The 19,992-nt window shown below is 29.7% G+C and overlaps 1 protein-coding gene across 1 annotated transcript in view; it reads left to right on the top strand.

Annotated features, from left to right (window-relative positions):
• Positions 1-19,992, top strand: part of LOC117169994 (limbic system-associated membrane protein-like) — a 179,821-nt gene that overhangs the window by 156,565 nt on the left and 3,264 nt on the right. Inside the window, exon 6 of the mRNA XM_033356510.1 lies at positions 6,227-6,405. Coding sequence (XP_033212401.1) covers positions 6,227-6,405 — 179 coding nt within the window. The remainder of the gene's footprint in view (positions 1-6,226; positions 6,406-19,992) is intronic.

Genomic DNA, 19,992 nt, shown 5'->3' with positions numbered 1-19,992 from the left:
GGAGCTCTTCTTAATATTTTGACACCAAAATCATGTCGATACACCTTACCGACTGCGAGTAAAGCCACCCACGCTTTAACTTGACAGACTGTAGATGAATTTTCAATCGAGAGGACGAATTTTAAACCCAATAGTTAAAATTTAAAATACATATTTATAAACTAAAAATGGAATCAGCAAATTTTCATTTAAAAAAATTTATTTTTCACAAAAAAAACAATTCTCAAACTAATATATGAATCTTGAACTAAGAAGATGAATTTGTAACAAACAAGATTCATTTGTTCACAAAAAATACGAATTTTGAAGAAAATGCATTTACTTTATAAGTTAGAGTTAATTCATTGATTCACAGACAATATGTTTGTTTCCAAACAAATATGAAAGAGTTAAATTATCAGGTTCAAAATTAATTATTAAACAAAAAAGGTTGAATTTTTAACCCAAAATAGAATTTATTAACATAAAGTTTCATTTTCAAACGAATTGTTTAATTTTCTACCCGAATATTAAATACTGCATCAACTCAGATTAATTTAGACACAAATATGTAGTTGCATTTTGAACTAGAGAAGAAAATGTTTTGACCAAATAAGACGAATTCTCAACAAAATATCTAAATTTTCAACTAGAAAAGATTAATTTTGAACTTTTTAATAAGAAATAACAATTTTAACGATAAATGGAATATTAAATTTTAAATAATTAAAAAAAAATTTCAATTTAAAAAATAAATTCTTGACAAAGAAAACGAATTTTTAACAAAATAGTTATATGTTGAACAAAAGATTTAAAGTTTAAACTGGAATTATGAATATTAAACAAACCAAAGAAAAAGAAGAATGACCTACGATATAGTTGAATTTTTAAACCGAAAGTTACTTTTTTAGGAAACTTTATTAAAAATAAGTTTAATTTAAATTAATTTAATTAATTTGATTAATTATATTTTCTAATTCAAATGTTATGTAATTTGGATAAATAAATAAATTGAGTTGAATTTTGAACTTTATAAGATCAATTTAAAATATGTGTTTTAAACTTAAAATAAATTAGTTACATTTTTAGTTTAAAAAAAAACTATTTCTCAATGAAAAAGTTAATGTTCTGAAAAATTGAATTTTGAACTAGAGAGATACATTTTGAAATAATATTATGAATCTTCAAAAAATTTCAAAAAGTTTTTGACGAAAATTAATTCGATTTCAAATTAAATTATGAGAATTGAAAACAAGAGAATAAGTATCATCAATTTGTTTTTAAACTTATATAAATATAATTTTTTTAAGATTCTTAAGGAACTGGAAAAAGATTGTTAAATATTTCAGATGTATCGAAGAATGTATAGTAAATTTTGAAGAATCTTATTTTTTTATTGTATAGGATCTTACCAAATATTAGGCAAAATTTAGAAGAAATAAATAAATATTTAATATTACTCAAAAATGTTTCAAAGGTTTTAAATTTTCATATTCTAGTTAAAACGTCTTAAATTCCTTAAAATATTTTTAAATAACTCGAATTTTTCTTTATATTCTGATAAATTATTCAAAATTGTAAAAAAGTTAATTTTTCAGATTGAAAAATCATTTAAATTTTTCCTAGGAACGTAATCAATTTTTATTATTTTTATGTACGTAAGAACTGGAACTTTACAAAATTTTCAAAAAATCTTCAGAAGTATTAATTATTTTCGAATCGTTCGAAAACTCTTAAATATACTCGTATCTTAAACTTAATCAAATTTGTTCTCAAATGATTTAATGCGACAAAATGGTAAAATTTTGCTTTAAAATCTTTAACACTCTTTTGAAACATTTTTCAAAAGAATGACTGCCAAATTCAGTTTACCTACAAAATTTTAAATCTTAACAAAATAAAAAATTTGTCTTAAAGTCTGCTATATTTTCTTCCATCTATTTCGAAACCATTAAATTCTAAAATTATTCGTTTAAAAAAAGACCTGAACTATTAAAATTTTTTTCTTAACTCTTGGAAAAAAATTATATCCTAAAATCTTTAATATTTATAAAAAAGTTTATTATTTTTTTCGAAATTCTTCAAAATAGTTTTTTTCTCATAATGTAATTTTTCTTATTTGTTGAAAAAGTAAAAAAGTTTACAAATTGTAGTGTGGTAGCGAAATATTACGAACATAAATATTTTCCATTATTAAATAATCATTTACAATTAAAATGTCTTGTTCTATAAACAAGGTTCAGAAATAGGTAAAAATATATTTTTTTATTAAGTAAACTTATTTATTTAGAAATTTTGATATAAAAATTTGATGGTCCAGAAAATTCATAAATTAAAAGTTTTTACTTAATTAGGTTAAAATAACCCTCCCCCACCCCTACTAAATATTACGTAATATGTTAATTCTCCTTATTAGAACGATTTCTATACTTTTAGCTCCTTTAGGAACCATTTTTCATTTCGGCTTTTTTCAACAAGAAAGGTTATTTTTGTTGTTGCTCCTTTGGAACCGAAATTCGGTTCTACTAGAAACTCGAGTTTTTTCTCTGAGAAAATAATTGGATAATTCTTAAATCTCACACAAAAAAGAACTAATTTTCAACACATTAAATGAATTTTTAATGAAATAGTTAAATTTTTAACTGAGAAAGGTGAATTTTTAGCAAAATAGTTGAATTTATAACAAAAAAAGTTCCACTTTTGATCAAATTGTAACATTTAAAAGCAGGGGCTTTTCTTGACCACTTTGAATTCTTGAGAGTTTAAGATTTTCTCCCCGGAAATGAATTTTCAATTTAAATTCAACTTTTTTTATTTTTCGGTTTTTAAGACTGCCTTTCAAAATGTTAATTTTTTACAAACAAGAAGAATTTTTGACAGAATAGTTAAAATTTTAACGAAATAGTTAAATTTTCAAGCCCAAAAGCCTATTTATTTCGCTTTTAACAAAAATTATGGATGGTTGATTACGTTTTTTAAATTAATTACCAAGTATTACAGAATTATAGCAAGCGTTTGTTTAAAGTAGTTCAAACAAGTAGTTAAATTTTCAATATAAAAGAATAATTTCTAAACAAACAGATACATTTTGAAACAAATATATTTATTTTTGCATAAAAAATATTAATGTTCTACTAGAAAACCAACTTTCATCACGTTTTGTATTAGCAAATAAAAAAAAATTGTAATGAGCTGGAAATTACAAATTATAACTGTTTTGGCTTATTTGATAAGAGTTCACTATTGCTGTTGTTATTGATAATAATTTATTTAACATACGCGTACACAGTATATAATATAAAATTTCAGCAATGAATTAAGTTTCATTAACAAATAATCCATTTTTATCAACTGATAGAAAATTTACTTCAACAATGCAATAGAGGATAATGTTATTGAAAACATTATTAATAGCAATAGCAATAGTAAATGTTTATCGGTATGTCGACAAACAAAAATTTAATTTAATTTTAAAATATTATTAAGGTAAAAAAATAAGATTAAATGCTGAAAAATAGCTAAATAATGAATTTGTTAATTAAATTTTTTAAACAATCACAAAATATTACAGATTTATAGTAATTAGTCATTGCTTAATAATGGACTATTAAGTCCGTAAAAAAGCAGAATTTTATTTATAAATACATAGTATAATGAAAATTATTTAAACAATTTTTTTTCAAAAATATCAATTGTTTACTGTCATCAAAATGTCCTTAAAAATGAGAAATTAGTTATTTATTTGTTATTTTGTCAAAGGAATCAAACTATAATTACGAATTTTTAAAGTATTTTGTTAAGTTAGTAACAAAAATCACAAGATAACATATTTTGGATTTTGAAGTAAACCGGTTTAAATAAAAATGGTTGGCGGCGATTCGTCACTGTATGCGCACTATATTGAAACAATTTATGGATAAAAACAGTTTTTTATTTGAATTAATAAAATTTAATAAATAATTTGTTATTTTAAAAACAATTTTCTTAAACAAATAGCCATATGAGGTATTTTGGATGGAAGAAATAAAGTTTTTTTTTCATGGTATCGATCACATATTACTTGAAAATAGAATCTGAGTATAATATTTGGCTACCAAATAAAAAAGAATACTTGTTTAAACTACCTTAATTAACAAATGCACTATTTTGCTATTTCTGGAGGTACAAACTTGATTTTTTCGATACAATTAACTGTAAGGAACCAACTTTTTATTTTAAAAACATTTCAATGATGTTGAACAATTTATTTTTGTAAACAACCATTCTTTAAACAAATTTTTATCATTTAAGTTATTTATAAATACAATACTGCTTTTCGCACGGAGTTAACAGCCAGTTATTCAGCTATAATTTTTTGCTATAATTTGACAAGATTGGATAATTGTTTCATTGGACCTAATTAACGAGTTCATTATCTGGCTCTTTTCTGGCATTTCAAATTGTTCCTTTTTTTGTTTAAACAACTGTTAATAATACATTTTTTTAAATTTTTCTAATAATTCGAAAACGATCCACTATTTTATTATTATTAAAAATTTAATTAATGTAACCAGACACAGTATATAATATAAGATAATAAACCATCAATTTGTGTTAATCGTTATCGAACTATCAAAAAAAGTTAAACAATGTGCTTTTAAAAATTAATTACAACAACAAAAACAAGCTTAAATGCTGAAAAATAGCCAATTAATGCATTTGCTAATTAACTTTCGTTACAAAATTATCAAACATTATCGATTCGAGGCAAAAAATCATTTCAAAATAGCTGGCTGTTAATTCCGTGAAAAAGCCCTCTTTTATTTATAAAATCATGAAATAATTGAAATGTGTTCAAAAAATTGTTGTTTTTAATAATAAAATGTTGATTGTCATTAAAATGTTTTCAAAAATTCAGATTTTAGTTATTAACAGTTAATTGCATCTAAAAAATCAAGTATGTACCTCCAAAAATATAAAAATAGTGTATTTGTTAATTAAGGTATTTGAAACAGTTATTACATTTTATTTAGTGATCAAATATAATACTAAGCTTATATTTACAAGTAATATATGATCTATTCCATAGGAAAAAACTTGATTTATTCGATCAAAAATAGCTGATGTGGATATTTGTTTATAAAACTTGCTTTGAAAATGAGAAATTATTTATTAAATTTTAATAATTTTACTGAAAAAACTCTTTTTGTCCATTAGTTGTTCAAATTTAGTTCAAAAGAAATGATAAATCGTCTCCAATCCACACGAAACCATTTTGATTCACTTATTTGTTTATAAAAAATTCAATCAAGTGTTTAACATTTGCATTGCTATTGGACATCTTTTTTTGGATATTTAATTTCAGTTGTATAGATATTTGTAATTAAATGGAAGCATTTTCTTGAAACCCATATACTTCAAAAGCCAAATTTTCTTTTCATTTTTATTATTACATAAACAAAAGTTCAAAAAATGGCAATGACAGTTCGATGCGAAATTTTAGCAGTTTTCATTTAAAAAAGGATAAAATTGGACCCGAATGATAGTATGGTCGACTGTATTTTGGAAGTTAAAAATGTATAATGTTCAACAACAAAACTCAAAATGAATAAAAATTGGAAAATAAAGATTGGGAAGCGCCACAATAATAGAGGCTCATCAAAAGTATTTAATAATGAACTGCTTCAATCCAGAATTATTATATAAATTTTAAAAATTAATTTTGTTTGAAAAAATATTTACTCTCTTCTCTACACTATGAATCGAACCACAAAACTTTCGATTTCCAGTCAAATGCTTTTCCGTCAAGCTATTATAGAGATAAAAAAGACTCTTTTTTGCAACACCTGGCTTAGGAAAGCGTGTTTTTCTGAAAAAATATTCCTTTTTCGATCTCTTTAATAGCTTAATGGAAAAGCGTCGGATCGGAAATCGGAAGTTCTGTGCTTCGACTTCCTGTAGAGCGAAAAGAGTAGATCTTTTTCCAGCAAAAATTTAATTTTCTAAATAAAAAAACATTATTTTTTATCTAGTCTGATATGACCTTAAGTATTTTCTGTTATTTGAAGATTTAACTTGATTTCTATTTTCACGGATTGTGGAATGATATCAACACTGATTGATGGTAAATACATCTGATGATAATCCAGACCCTTTTGAATTCCTATATGAAAATATGTATTCCATCTTATCTACTAATGTTTATTTATAATATTGCGCTATTTAAACTTTAAAGATACTCATGGAATATTTATATTTGTTTATCCAGGTACAGGGGTGAGCACGTGATAAACTACAGTCAGCGAGGAGGCATCAGCGTAGTCACGGAAAAGCAAACACGAACATCGCGCTTGTTAATTTCAAGAGCACTTCCCGCCGATTCAGGCAATTACACGTGCGCTCCTTCGACAGCTGAATCAGCCAGCGTCCTAGTCCACGTACTTAATGGTGGGTGAGTTTATACTCTTTTTGGTTGACTATCTTTTCAGACGCGGTGGAGAGTCGCCCTATTTGTCTTCAAATGGATCAAGCTAATCGAAATATAAAAAAAAAATCTAATTGGTTCTCGAGTAAAAATATTTCCACTTGAGTTGGACTTCGTTTTACTTGAATTGGACTTCCAGGCGACTCTGTCTCGCTCACCGATAGAGCTACACAGACAGTGTTAATTGGATTGTGGTCTGTTTGCTTGTTCTGAAATGAAAGAAGCTTAGGACAGAAGGGGTACTCACAGATAATGTCGCTTCACGAAAAGAGATGTCGATTTCGAGGTAGACCAGCAGTCTTCATGATCCACAGTTGCAGCTTGGCACAGGACGAATGACCATTTTTCGGGTTTACCAGCTTTTTTGAAGGGAATCTTAAAAGGACCCCTTGAAAGAGAATCTTCGTTAAATGGGCTCGGATCCGAAACCTCAAACTTGAGGGCCCTATGTGTTCTACTTTGCAAGAAGCTACTCTTTGAGGCACTTCAACTCAGGTGGCGCTGTTCTGTGATAAAGCTGAGTTGATCCAACCTATTGCCCTGGAATCGACAGTAATTACAGGATCTATCTTTGAAGACCGCTGATGTAGATGCTCTATCAGCTTGGTATGGCTACTGCCCCATGCCCAGAACCGCACAACCGTACCAACAACGTCTCAACTTATCAACGTTTGGTACAGCAGTCTGCTTAGAAATAGCGCAGATTTTGCTCCAATGTTATGGCGCTCCTGTTCTGCGGCTACTGTGCCAACCTTCTTTCAGTGCACCACCAGTATCCAACTTCTCCTCATGCTGCTGAGTCACCGCCAGACCTCTGCCACTGACCTTAGGGAACCTTCTGGGATAATGTTTACCTTCATCAAAAGAAAAAAGAATTCACTGGCGGCAGGGAAGGAGAATTATAGTTAATTCGATTATGCTGCCCTGGTGCACTCCGACCTGCACCGAAGCAGGTCGCATTGAGAAGGAAAAAGTAAGATTCAGCGGCCGGAGTGCTCTTGGAGTACGACAGTGCAGGATAACCGAATTCGATGTTAAAGAAACGTCTTGAGCATGCTTTGGCTATGTCTTAATTGGCGGTTGATTTGAAACTCATTTATTTATTAATTTAATGTTTATGATCGCATGAACTGCCAGGGTCATTAGCGACTGTACTTTAATGTTAAATATAAACTATAGTGTATCTGTGAGGTTTTATATCAAGGGACAGAAGGCACGCTTTCTGAAAACACATCTAGTCACGCTTCCTGATTTGGAAATCAAAACCGCGCCTGCGTGACTACTTAGGCTGCAGTCTTGGAACATAAGATAATCACGACGTCGTCTGAGTCACAATATATCCCTACTTTGAGACGTAGTGAAGTCGAATAATTTGTAATCGGGTTGTCGGGAATGATATCCCATTTCCACGCAGTTCACAGGGAATATACAAACAGAAATACTAGATCTAAAAGCAGTTTAAATGACATGCAAAATAAATAATTGCAAAATTCGAACCTTGAGGGGATATCTGAATGGAACTTTGAAAGATGACAAGGAAGTTTGATTCACCTCTAGATTAGCAAACATGTGCATGAAAACGAGAAAATATTGGATGTATAAAAAGGAAAAGTGACCAAGGTATCTAACTGGAAGAGAAACTGGGACAAATCGAAACGACCGGCAGTTTTTCTTCACCAGAAAAGGACCGGGAATATGATTCGGTGACGGCAGATGATCTTTCGAATATACTAATATGAAAATGGAAAGTTTTTTCATATATTTTATTACTCTTATTCCAAGTCGGAACAGGAAATTGGTGAAAAAATTATAATTTTAATTTGGGACAGGGATTTTAATGAAGAATTATAATTTCGACTTTGAAATTAGTAATTTTCTAAAATGGTTGTAATTCTTGGTTGGGCTAGGGAATAAATAAAAGAAATGTGAAAACATGTACGTAAAGAATTACAGTTATCCTGACTTCAAGCAGGGATTTTTTCAAAAAGAATAGTAATTCTAAGTTACGACACAGAATTTAAATCAATGAATATCATTTTGAGTCAGGGACAGGAAATTTCAACGAAAAATTTCTCTGTCAATTTTCACTTGTGAAAAGGAAATTTTAGTGACGAATTATAATTTTTATTTTAAGACAGGAAAATTTGATGAAGAATTATTATTTTTTATTTTTAATAGGGAATTTCGTAGAAAATCATTTTGTCTGTGGAACAGTCAATTTTCTAAAAGAGTTCTGATCCTTATTTAGGGCAGCGGATGTCAGACATCAAAGAGTAGAAATTTTTATTTTAACCTAGAAAATTTCCAAAATATTTACAATTCTGAGCTTGGTCAGGATATAAATAAAATGATTATATAGCAAGAAAATTCACATAAGGAATTACAATAATTATCTTGACTTCAAATACGGAATTATCAAATAATTACAATTCTAAGTTGAGACATACAATTTGAGTAAAAAAATATAATTTAAAGTTAGGGATAGGAAAATTCAGTGAAGAACTATATTTTATACTTTTCGACGTGGAATTTGGGTAAAGAATGATAATTTTAAGTTTTCGACAGGAAATTTCAGTCAAAGATTATTATTTATAAACAGAAACTTTTGTAACACATTATAATTTTGCCTTTAAAACAGACAAGTTCATTAAAAAATTAGAATTTTGACTTCGACTCAGATAATTCTTTCCAGGGAACGGGAATTTCTATAAAATAATCTTAATTCTGATTTAGAAGAAGGCAATTAAAAACCCGTGTTCCAAGTCAGAAGTCACCACAACCTTCACATTTTACAGAGAGAGAGTTATTATATGCCGACATTCTAATAGAAAATGTTATAAAAATTAATTTAACCGTAATTTGGAATAGGAAATTTCCGCAAGGAATTCTATCTTAGACTTTGGGACTTTGAATTTCCGTAAAGAAATCAAATTTTAACTTAGACATAGGGGATTTTAGTAAGGAATTATAATCTTGACCCTAGAAGGGACATTTCAGCATAGAATAATAATTTAGACTTTAGGATGGAGAATTACCGTTAAGAATTATTATTTGGCTTGAAAGAGAGAACTCTTTTTAGGAAACAGGAATTTGTAAAAATAATCTTAATTCTGATTCAGAAGAAGAGAATTAAACTGTATTTCTGAATTGAAAAAAAATGTTGTAAATAAATATAACTCTGTCTTTGTACGTGGATGTTTTCGAAATTAATGTGTCGCCATTTAGAACAGGGGATCTTCATAAGAAAGTCTAATTTGGACTTTTGGACCGGGAATTTTCGTAATGAATTGTAATTCATACGCTGAGACAGGGGACTTCCGTAATTCATTGTAATTCTCACATTGAAACAGGAGATTTCTGCAAAGAATTATAATTCATCCTGTAGGACACAAAAATAAAAAAATTTTAATCCTTGATTTTAGACAGTATATTTTTGTCATGAAACGGGAATTTCGGAAAATGATTTTAATTTTTGTTCAGTAGAAGGGAATTAAAAAATTCAACAATATAAAACTTTCCTCTTGCATATTTTAGAGAAGTGAAGTTACTATATTTTTTAATTGGAATAGGAAATTTCGCAAAGAATTCTATTTATGACTTCGGAAAAGGCAATTTCCGCGAAGTATTAAAATTTAGGCTTTGAGACAGAGACTTTCCTTACAAAATTATAACTTTCACTTTGGAACGGCAAACTTTCGTAAGGGTATATTACTTTACTTACAACATATCATTTAATTCAGGAAATGGGAAATTCAGAAAATTATTTTAATTTCGATTAAAAAAAAGATAATTTAAATAATCCCTGTTCAAGTCAGAATTTGCAACAAATTGGCTTTTTCCGCTTCCAAATTTTAGAGAAGGCCTATTTTTAAATCATAACAGAAAATTTTTTGAATGAAAATGACTCTGACTTTGACTGTCACTTTAAACATACAATTTACGTGAAGATGTCTAATTCAGACTTCCGATCAGGCAATTTCCATTCTGAATTATAATTTAGAGTTTGGAATAGGAAATTTCCCTAGAGAATTATAATTTACACTTTGGAATAAGACATTTTCGTGAGGAATCATAATTTAGACGTCAGGGTAGGGAATTTTTGTGAATAATTATAATTTGACTTTGAAAAGAGACTGCCGATACAAAAGTTGAATTGTGGTATATAACAATGATTCTGGTTTAGAGAAAAAAGATTTAAAAAATACCAGCTTAAATTCAGAATTATAAAACTTTTATCAAATTCGCTGTTCCAATTCAGAATTGCAATTCTGATTGTTTTCAAGATTCCTTGTTCCAAATCAGAAATATTCTGAAATTATTCAAATCTTGTAATCTCGTTTTAATTGTTCGGAAAGATTTAAGGAATGACTACAGGTAAAAACGAAAATGGTGCTGAAAAAATGCTACACCTTTAATTAAGAAATTAACTTAAAAATGAGTAAATTCGTGGATTTGGATATTGACCTTTTTCACCAGAATGTCGGAAATTTTCTCTAACACTTCGTGGGAAATATTTCAAGAATTGACTTCAAAGTTTGGGAATTTCTCATACAAAACTGTCGCTTGAATTTTAGAATAATTCCGGAATTATTTATGAAGTACTGCACAGAAATTTTCTCGGAAATTCGGAAATCCATTGAAAAGCTAGGGAATTTATTTAAGAAATGAATTTGACGTTGACCACGTACCAGAAAGAGGACGTGACATCCATTCTAATATATCTACAAACTCAGAATTTAGTTTCACACCTTAGTCGACAACTGTGTAGAATAAGGCTCAACTGGTTACTGATCATCTACCTAGAATTCTAAAGACTGATTTCCCTGGTTGATTTACTTTGACCGTCAGCCAGCTAGCGGTAACTTGCACAATTTAATTTATTTATAAAAATTTTAAGAAAAAATTCCAAAAGTTGTGACTGTTTTATAAAAAATTTTCGTAGCATGCATAATTGTCAAAAATAATTTGATTTTCATTGAATGTAATAATAAATTTTGCTTAATGAAAAATTGTAAGACGCTCTAAAGTTATAATATTAATCAATGGTTGGATCAGGTTTTTATACAAAAGATTTGGAACAAATAAAAATTATGTTCCGAAAAAATATTTTTTGAAGCAACTAATTGTTAAAGATCCTTTTCTTTTCTAATCATGTGATAATAAGCGTTGCCTTATAAGAACACTATAAGATGCTCTGTCGGAGCGCATAATTGTCAAAAACTATTTTACTTTTATTATTAATTAATATAATATAATTAATTATATTATAATTATATTAATTATATTAATTAATATAATTATTTTACTACATGTTCTTTATCATAAAGAAATTGTAAGATACTCTGGTTTTGAATTTTCAATCGAATTTCAAAAGATTCATGAATTTTATACATAATTTTTTAAGGGATTAAAAAAAAGTCACGAAAGTTCAAAGGATTTTAAAGAATTTCCTGTTTCGCCAAAGTATAGAATAGCTACAGAAAAAAATCACAGTTTCCCATTTTGTTTAATAAAGTTTTTACTCACTTTTCATTTGGAATTTTCATTCATTTTTGATCTAGACTGTAATAAAAAACAAGAATAATCAAAATTAAATACATTCATTTATTTTACCTTCCTTCATTCACGTTCTAAAAATTCTTTTTTATTCATAATATGCCCCCAAGGATTTACATGACCTCCTTTTCTTACAATTTTTGCACTTAAATATTTTATATTAGTTACCCTTACTATTTAGAACTATTTACATAAATTGTTGTATCAAGATCCTTACTTTTAATTTAATGATAGTGCAAACTTTGAATGTACTGTTAAACGAGTTTTCATTACCTACAAATCTTTACGCTTCTAGTATAAGTGACTTTTGTTTCCTTTTTTTCACTGCCCTTTTTTCTGAATTTTGCTATTTTTTCAAAAACATTCTTTCCTTTTTACTAATTAGCTGGTCTAGCTCCCTCCAACTGCTTCATCAACTCCTCATCCAATTCATCCTCCTTTAGAATTTTTACAAATTTGTTCTCTTTCTTTTCCCAATAAGTCTTTTCCCTTTCCTTACCCCATTTACCAATTTAAATCTTGCTATTCTTACACATCTTCTCCCTCATCATTCTCTTTGCATATTTGTAGTCCTCCCTTTGTTATAATTTCATACCATTTATTATATTTTAATTTCCCAATCATTTCCCATCCCCATTCCCCATTCCTCTCTTCCATTAATCAAGATTCTAAGATGAGCTTTGTCAACTTTTCACACTTTAGAAATATTATGTAACAATTGTATAAAAAGGAGAATTCTGCAAAAAAAGGGTATAAAAATAGGGAAAACTGATCATTTTTCTTCAAGTTTACCTATAGATTAACAGGGGAAGCTCTTATGGCGAGTGAATTAAACCGAATTGAGTTGAATTTTTTTCGTAATTTTGAATAAACATTCACCCTCAGGAGAGCGGCAGAATAATAAGACCTGAAGTCTCAAGTAATAAAGTTTGTAGATCTCTGAGTAGAAAAGCGCAATAATAACAGACACAAGGAGTGATTTAGTGGCCTCCACAGGCCTTGCAGATGAATCCTTAGAGTAGACTCACAGTTATATCCCTTTAACACTACTTCGCTTAGACTCTTAAACACATTCTCGAGAAAGGAAAAATTACTACCTCAAAACAAAAAGGATTTTTTTATTGGCTATACGTATTTCCAAACACCTATGGAAATACAAAGAGTCAATTATTTTGGACCATGCTTACATGTGTTATGCATCAGCCCCCACTCTTATCCTAAACCCAGACTAATTCGAACTGCTCCAAATAACAAAATACGTATACTTTATACAATGTTTGAATTGGTGTCACTTCCCTGTAATCTTTAACCTCATCCCAAACGCTTTTTTCGCTATAGGTACCACTAAAGTTTTCCTACAGTGACTCGGGCCAACTATCGCCTTTCAATACTCTATTACACATTATCCATGCCCATTTTTTTAGTTCTGTCGCCTCTATTTCCAGATTTTGTTTGGAATCTTATTTGTGCTAAGCGCCTTTTAATCTTTTATTAGCCCTCAACCCTTGGCTATGTCTTTTGTTGTAATATCCCCTTTCTCATCTCTTTACTTACCAAATTTTCCTGCTTTTCTAACTTTCCTCTTCACCTCTCGTAGCAAATCAGGATAAAGTTCCAAAAAGTACTTACTTCAGATTTATTTGAAACTTTGTAAGCTGATGTATTTTGACTCGCTGATTATGAAAGTAAAAGTGTAAATAACCGAAAATTTTATTTTTAAGGTCAATGCCCTTCCACTACCTTCCTCATGTATACAATTCAGTACAGAACCCCAACGTAACCTTTAAAATCTTTTGGAACAACCCAACCCCACCTTCTTTGAGGTCTGCAGATTCCCAGGGCCTTGTCTCGGCCAATATATTATGTAGCCAAGCTTTAGCCCCTGGGTCGGCTGCAAAAAATACATAGACTCCTTCTCTAGGAAAGGCGGTCTCGAATTTTGACTATTGATCAGAGGACACTCTTTCGAGCGCCCTCCATGTGGTCTCCTTGAAGAGCTCAAACTGTTCCGCAGTCTTTGTTTTCCACCTTCTAGGCTCTTCTGTGCGTCTTCATAGGCTTAGACCCCCCGCCCTTTTGAAAGAATGTTTTCTGGACCCCTTCCTCTCTGCTGAGCCTCAGTGCTGGTTGTCGGCATTGTAGATCGTGATGTTTTGAACACCTGCAGCTGCTCCACTAGCCTGCTAGATTTGGCACCTCAGTCTGCTTTTCAGGGAACCGTTGATGCTTTTCTTCTTTTAGGGAGACTTAGTAGCCGCTTCCGTCTCCATAGCCAAATACGTTAATCTCTGATCAGCTCTCAGATGATCTGAGGACATAGACGCCTTTGTTTGGCTTGTCAGAGAGACAAATTAAGAGGAAAGGATTATATTAGTTGTGTTCAAGTCCAATCACTCTCCTTCCTCCTTCACCTCTCTTCCTCTTTCTTCCGCCAAGGTTTTGTTCCTTGTGTGATACACGTTGATCTCACCAGCAGCTAGGGGAATGAAAGTTCTGCCCCTGCACAGCCACCGGTGTTTCCGAGAGGCAGTTACGACACATTTTACCCCTAGCTGCCAAAATGTCACAGACGCTATCACTCTGTACCCATGGCTTATGGATGGGGTCACATTTGTAAAGATCCTCATTGAATATCCGTTCGTAGGTCACCATACCAACAGAGGGTTGTTTCTTGATACATACTGCAATCATGCGTATCAGGAAAGCCCGTTTATATAATTCCTTTCATCTCATCCAGGAAAACCAGTTTGTAGGAATCCTTTGATCCATATCCATACAAATACAGACCGAGATCCGTCTGACCTAGTTGTTTCACATGCTCATGCCTCTCCAGCAACTACAATGTGCTACAGCCCCTAGAAAAGTTGCAGCATTACTACTACATCTTATTGTGCTAAATTTCTCATAAACTGCCTATTTCTTCTCTTCTTTAATAGTTTTATTTTACATTTAAAAATTTAAATAAGATTAACATCAAATTTCAAATCCTGTTCAATGTCCAATAATTAAGTTAATGTGAAGAATTTCTAAAAGAAAAAAAGAATCTGAAGATCAAACAAACAAAATCCCTTTCCTTCCCTAAAAAGTAATCAAATTTTGTTTTCCTTTTAAACAAAAATAAAAAAGAGGGGAAAATGAGAAGGCAGCAAACCAAATCCCCTTCCTTCTAACAATAAAAATAAAAAAGACGAAATAAATAAAATGCACAAGAAAGGGGCTTTTATTAATTGCCTGCTTATTTTTCTTCCCTCCTTTTCATTGTTGTTCAAAAGGAAAACGAATTTTTTTCTGTTCATTTTCAGGGAAACAAAGGGAAGGAATTTTTTTCAGATTGCAATAGGAAAATTTGATGGTCGTTATCCAAATTTGGTCGTTAAATTCTTTGTTTTATTTTCAGGATTTCTTCACTCTAACAGTTTCTCTCTCTTCGTAGAGTTTTGATTAAAGAAATATATAATAAAATAATTAGAAATATTCTAAATATGTTTTTTATTAAAAGCTCTTGTATCGTATTTAAAAATTGGAAAATATTGTCTTATCATTGTTGCAATGAAGTTGCAAATTTAAAAAAAAGCTATGAGAATAAGGTAGGGCAGCAATCTGCCCGGGAGAATCGGGAGAACCGGAAGATAATTGCACAGGGAGAAAACCGGGATCAAGCCGGATAAGAAATTGTACACCGGGAAATTTTCAGGTATTTCATGAATTGCGCATTTTGTAATTCTTGAAAGTTTCCAGCTAGAAAGTATATATTTTAAAAGCGTTTAGAATAATTACACGTTAAAGGTTTACAATATTTTTCGCAATATTTAATATTCTGCAATTTGGAATAGTGAAAATAACTAGTGATATTTGATTTGACAGAATCACATCGTTTAGCAAAACAATCTATCCGTTCGTTTTAAATATCACTTGATACTACATAATATGATACCAATGAATAATAATTAATTAATAATTATTATAAATAATAATCAATTATTCATTTAATCTATGAGGCGTCGAAACTGATGATTTTTCTTAAATTAATTTTTTTATCATTTTTGGAGCTTTCGAATTTTAAATTTCACAATATTGTAGTTTGATGGTTAAATATTTAAAATTTCAAGACTATTTCAGAACTGATTGATCAGTTTTGCTCAATCAGAAGTTTTCAAAAAGCTAAACCTAAGCCGGCATGGTTCTCTGATTCAGTAAAAGAGCTTTTAAGAGCTAATGATAGGGCTCGCTGCAAATAGCGTAGGTCTAGACAGTAACAAAATTTATCCCTCTTTAGCAGATCCACTCAAACCACCTTTACAATACTGTAAAAGCAATTATGTCCACAGCAACTGGATCAAATGGTATTGACTGCTTATCGATTTATGTTTACCTACCCTCCTGTCCTCAAACACTATTAGATAGAATAAATACCTCCTTAGCAGTAGAGTGTTCTTCGCTCCTTTAATGGTAGAAATTATAGGCCCATTGTCGAAATGTGAGAGCTCCAGTTCCTATAAAGACCAGTGTCCAATCAGTGTCCTTCTTATCTCTAAAAAATATTAAAGAAAATCTGCAAACAGCAACTAAAACCCTTTGTTAAAAATAACGAGCTTTTATCTTCTTGTCAGTCAGTCTTTATGAAGGAGCTTTCTGCTTTTAGACAATTTTGCTCCATGTTTCTGATGAGATAAGTCGGGCTTTGGCTTGTTTTGAGGTCATCTTGCTAGCCCTGTTAGATCTCACACGTGCTTTTGAAACATCGAAACATTGCCTACTCTTGGCAACACTGGGGTCGATAGGATTATCAGAATCCACTTTAAGTTGATACAAAGGGTGAATTTCGAACAGAACACAATGTGTGGCGATCTCTAAATCTCAAACAATGTGAACGTCTTCTCGAAGAAGAGTCAAGAGAGTGCCGCAGGTGGCAGTTAATGGTCCGACCCTATTTCCGCTTTATACTAACGACATTCGAGGTCTTGCGGCTAATAGAAGCGATTACTGAAGGTAGAATTAGGAAAAAATTTTCAGAGCACTCACGAGCTTGCCTGACAAATCAGGGAACTTGTAAGTTGGTTCGCCTGCACGTTCACCTACACTTTCGCGTGCACTTTCGCATGCACCTTCGCCTGCACACACACCCACACGTACTCTGGGCTTATGTTTAGAAACTGATGAGTCAATAGTCTTCGTTAAGAGTTCGAATTCTCCGATTTGCGAATTTATAATTAAGATAAATTAAATCACAGAAAGAAATTTTTTAAACATATTTATGCCTGAAATTTTCAGGAACTGTTCGTAGGAATTTTGAACCATTTTTAAAACACTTCGAAATTTATCTATACATTTCTAATAGAAATAACGATTAAATGTTTCATTTTTTTTATCTCGTATCCGAGAGCTGGCTTCAAATTCGTGACTAAAAATATTTGAAGAAAATTGGCAATTATCTTGTTTACTGTGAACATTTTTATAAATGGTCCGAAAAATTGTTTTACAGTATACTTTGCTGATTCACCAGTATCTCTTAGGAAGTGTCTATTAAAAAATGAAATTTCGGAAATTTTCACACTTTGTCCGTAAGTAATCGTCAAATTATTTTGGGAATTTTTGTTTACCCCATCATCAAAATAAAAATGAAATAGTTTCAAAATAATATTATATTAGGTTATAATTATTATTCCTTTAAACTTTTAAATAAACGGCATGTTTAAATTTTCATAAATTAACCGCTTCAATTTTTAAAATAATGCTTGTGTTTTTAGAAAATTCCTCCAACATTTAAAAATGTTACCGAAATCGTTTCGAATTATTCCCGACATTATATTATATCATTTTTGGAAAAATTAACGAATCATCGGGTTTATTGCATCCTGACTATTTTCCGGATCTTTTTCAAACAAATGTGTGCGTCATCATATGAAACTATTTGCCTGTCTTCCAACAATTTTGTAAATGAAATTCTTTATTTTGGGCAGGCAATTTTATATTTGTTTGTAAAAGTGAGCAGTTATTTATTTAATGAATTAGAAAACCCCTAAAATATTTTTGGATGAAAACTATTTCTACTGAAAATTTGTCGTTTTAATTTGAAAGTTCACCTTTTTCATCATGATAATTGCATCTTTCTTGGATAAAAATGTAACTGTTTTGTTGAAAATTCAACTACTGTTTCCTAGGAAATTTACTTTTTGCTGCAAATTTGTATTCTTGTGCTGAAAAGTTAATTGAAATCTTTTCGGATGAAAACTCAACTATTTTGACGAAATACGTCTTTTCTATTACAAAATTCACATATTTGAGTAAAATTTTCATTTTTTTTCGACCAAAATGCTACTGTTTGGTTGCAAATTGATCAATCTTGTAAAAAGTCATACTTTTTTGTTAAAAATTCGGTTACTTAGCAGAAAAATAACTTATTGTTTACAATTCTTTATTTGCCTTTTTTATTTTAAAATTTACCTGCTTTAGGAGAAATTACATCTTTCTTAGATGAAAATTCAATTATTTGGTTAATTATTCAAAAATGTCGTTGAAAAGATATACTTTTTGATTTAAAATTGTACATATTTCTTTAAATTCAAACTATTTCGTAGAAATTTGACGGTTTGTTTAAAATTTACATATTTGTGTTGAAAAAAGATCTGAAATATTTTCTAGATGAAAGTTCAACGTCAAAAAAAAAGATTTTCGTTGTTATTGAGCATTTATATGTTCTAGTAAAAATCTCGTCTTTTATCGATAAAGTTAAAAATGCAACTAGTAGGTAGAGAATTCAAATATTTTGTTAAATTTTGATACTTTTTGGTTGAAATTATTCATATTTTTTATTGGTAAATTCACTCTTCATAACTTAACTGGAATTTGTTTTGACTAAGATTCAAATATGTATTACGAAAATTTGTTTAATTAACATTCATCAGTTTTAAAATAATTTAGCCTTTTGTTAGATATAAATGTTACTTTTTTTTAGAAATATCGTTTTTTTTTTTTAATAAAAATGGAACTTTTTGGTTGCAATCTCTTTTCTTTGGTTGAAAGTTTAAAGATCTTTAAAAAAATAATATTTTCTAATTGATAGTTGAACTGAAAATATAACTTTTAAATTTTTTGTCATTGTGATTTTTCAGTTGAAAATTTTCCTTTTTTAGTAAAAAAATCATTTTTGTGATTTGAAATTTAAATTTGAAAATTGTTAATTTGTATCTGAAATACTGTTTTATTCCTCTTATAAAAGATTCTATTAAAAAAATATTGCCAGACCAAAATGCTGGTATTTGAATATCAGCAAGTAAGGAAAATGAAAAATTAGTCAAGAAAAAATTAGGGAATTTTGAAAATGAAGTTTTCCGATAGACTGTCGAATTCTTCCAGCAATAACTAGCAAAAAATTTCTGGAAACTAGAAATTACGTACACTCATTAAAGCTTGAATTTATTTTAAATATTGCAATTTTAATAATTTTCAATTTAGAATCTAATAAAAAAAGGGCTTTAATTTCCTGACTAATAACGATTGAAGGTTCTCAAGCTTTGTTCTTAATTAAATTTTAAATTAAACTAGCTGTGAATTCGATCTCGGGGTTCTCCACTTCGTATTTATTGCATGGTGCTCATCTGATAAGCACTTTGCCTCCTCGTGATGATTAATTAGTAAATATATTTGCTGCATCATAAAGAAAATAAAAATACAAAAATACAAGTAGGTCAATCAATTCGGCTCAATTCAAGGAGCCTCTTCTATTCGTGCGGCAACTTCGAATTATGTGAATGAAAAAAAAGTTTTACTAGAAAAAACGGATTTTTCAAATATTTTTAATAACTAATCATATAAATAACTTCCTTTCTGTTTAATGAACAAATTAAAAAAAGTATAACAAGATTTTTTCAGATTAAATATATTTTTCCAAATACACAAAAATGAACTTTCTAAGATTTATCTTCATTTTTTAAATTAAATTTAATCCGAGAAAATTTATCGGAAAGAGTTCTTAGTTCTGTCGGATGTGAAAT

This window comes from Belonocnema kinseyi, chromosome 1 (assembly GCF_010883055.1).
Source record: "Belonocnema kinseyi isolate 2016_QV_RU_SX_M_011 chromosome 1, B_treatae_v1, whole genome shotgun sequence".
NCBI lineage: Eukaryota > Metazoa > Arthropoda > Insecta > Hymenoptera > Cynipidae > Belonocnema > Belonocnema kinseyi.
The sequence above is the reverse complement of the archived record's forward strand: the minus strand, read 5'-3'. Positions and strand labels throughout refer to the sequence as shown.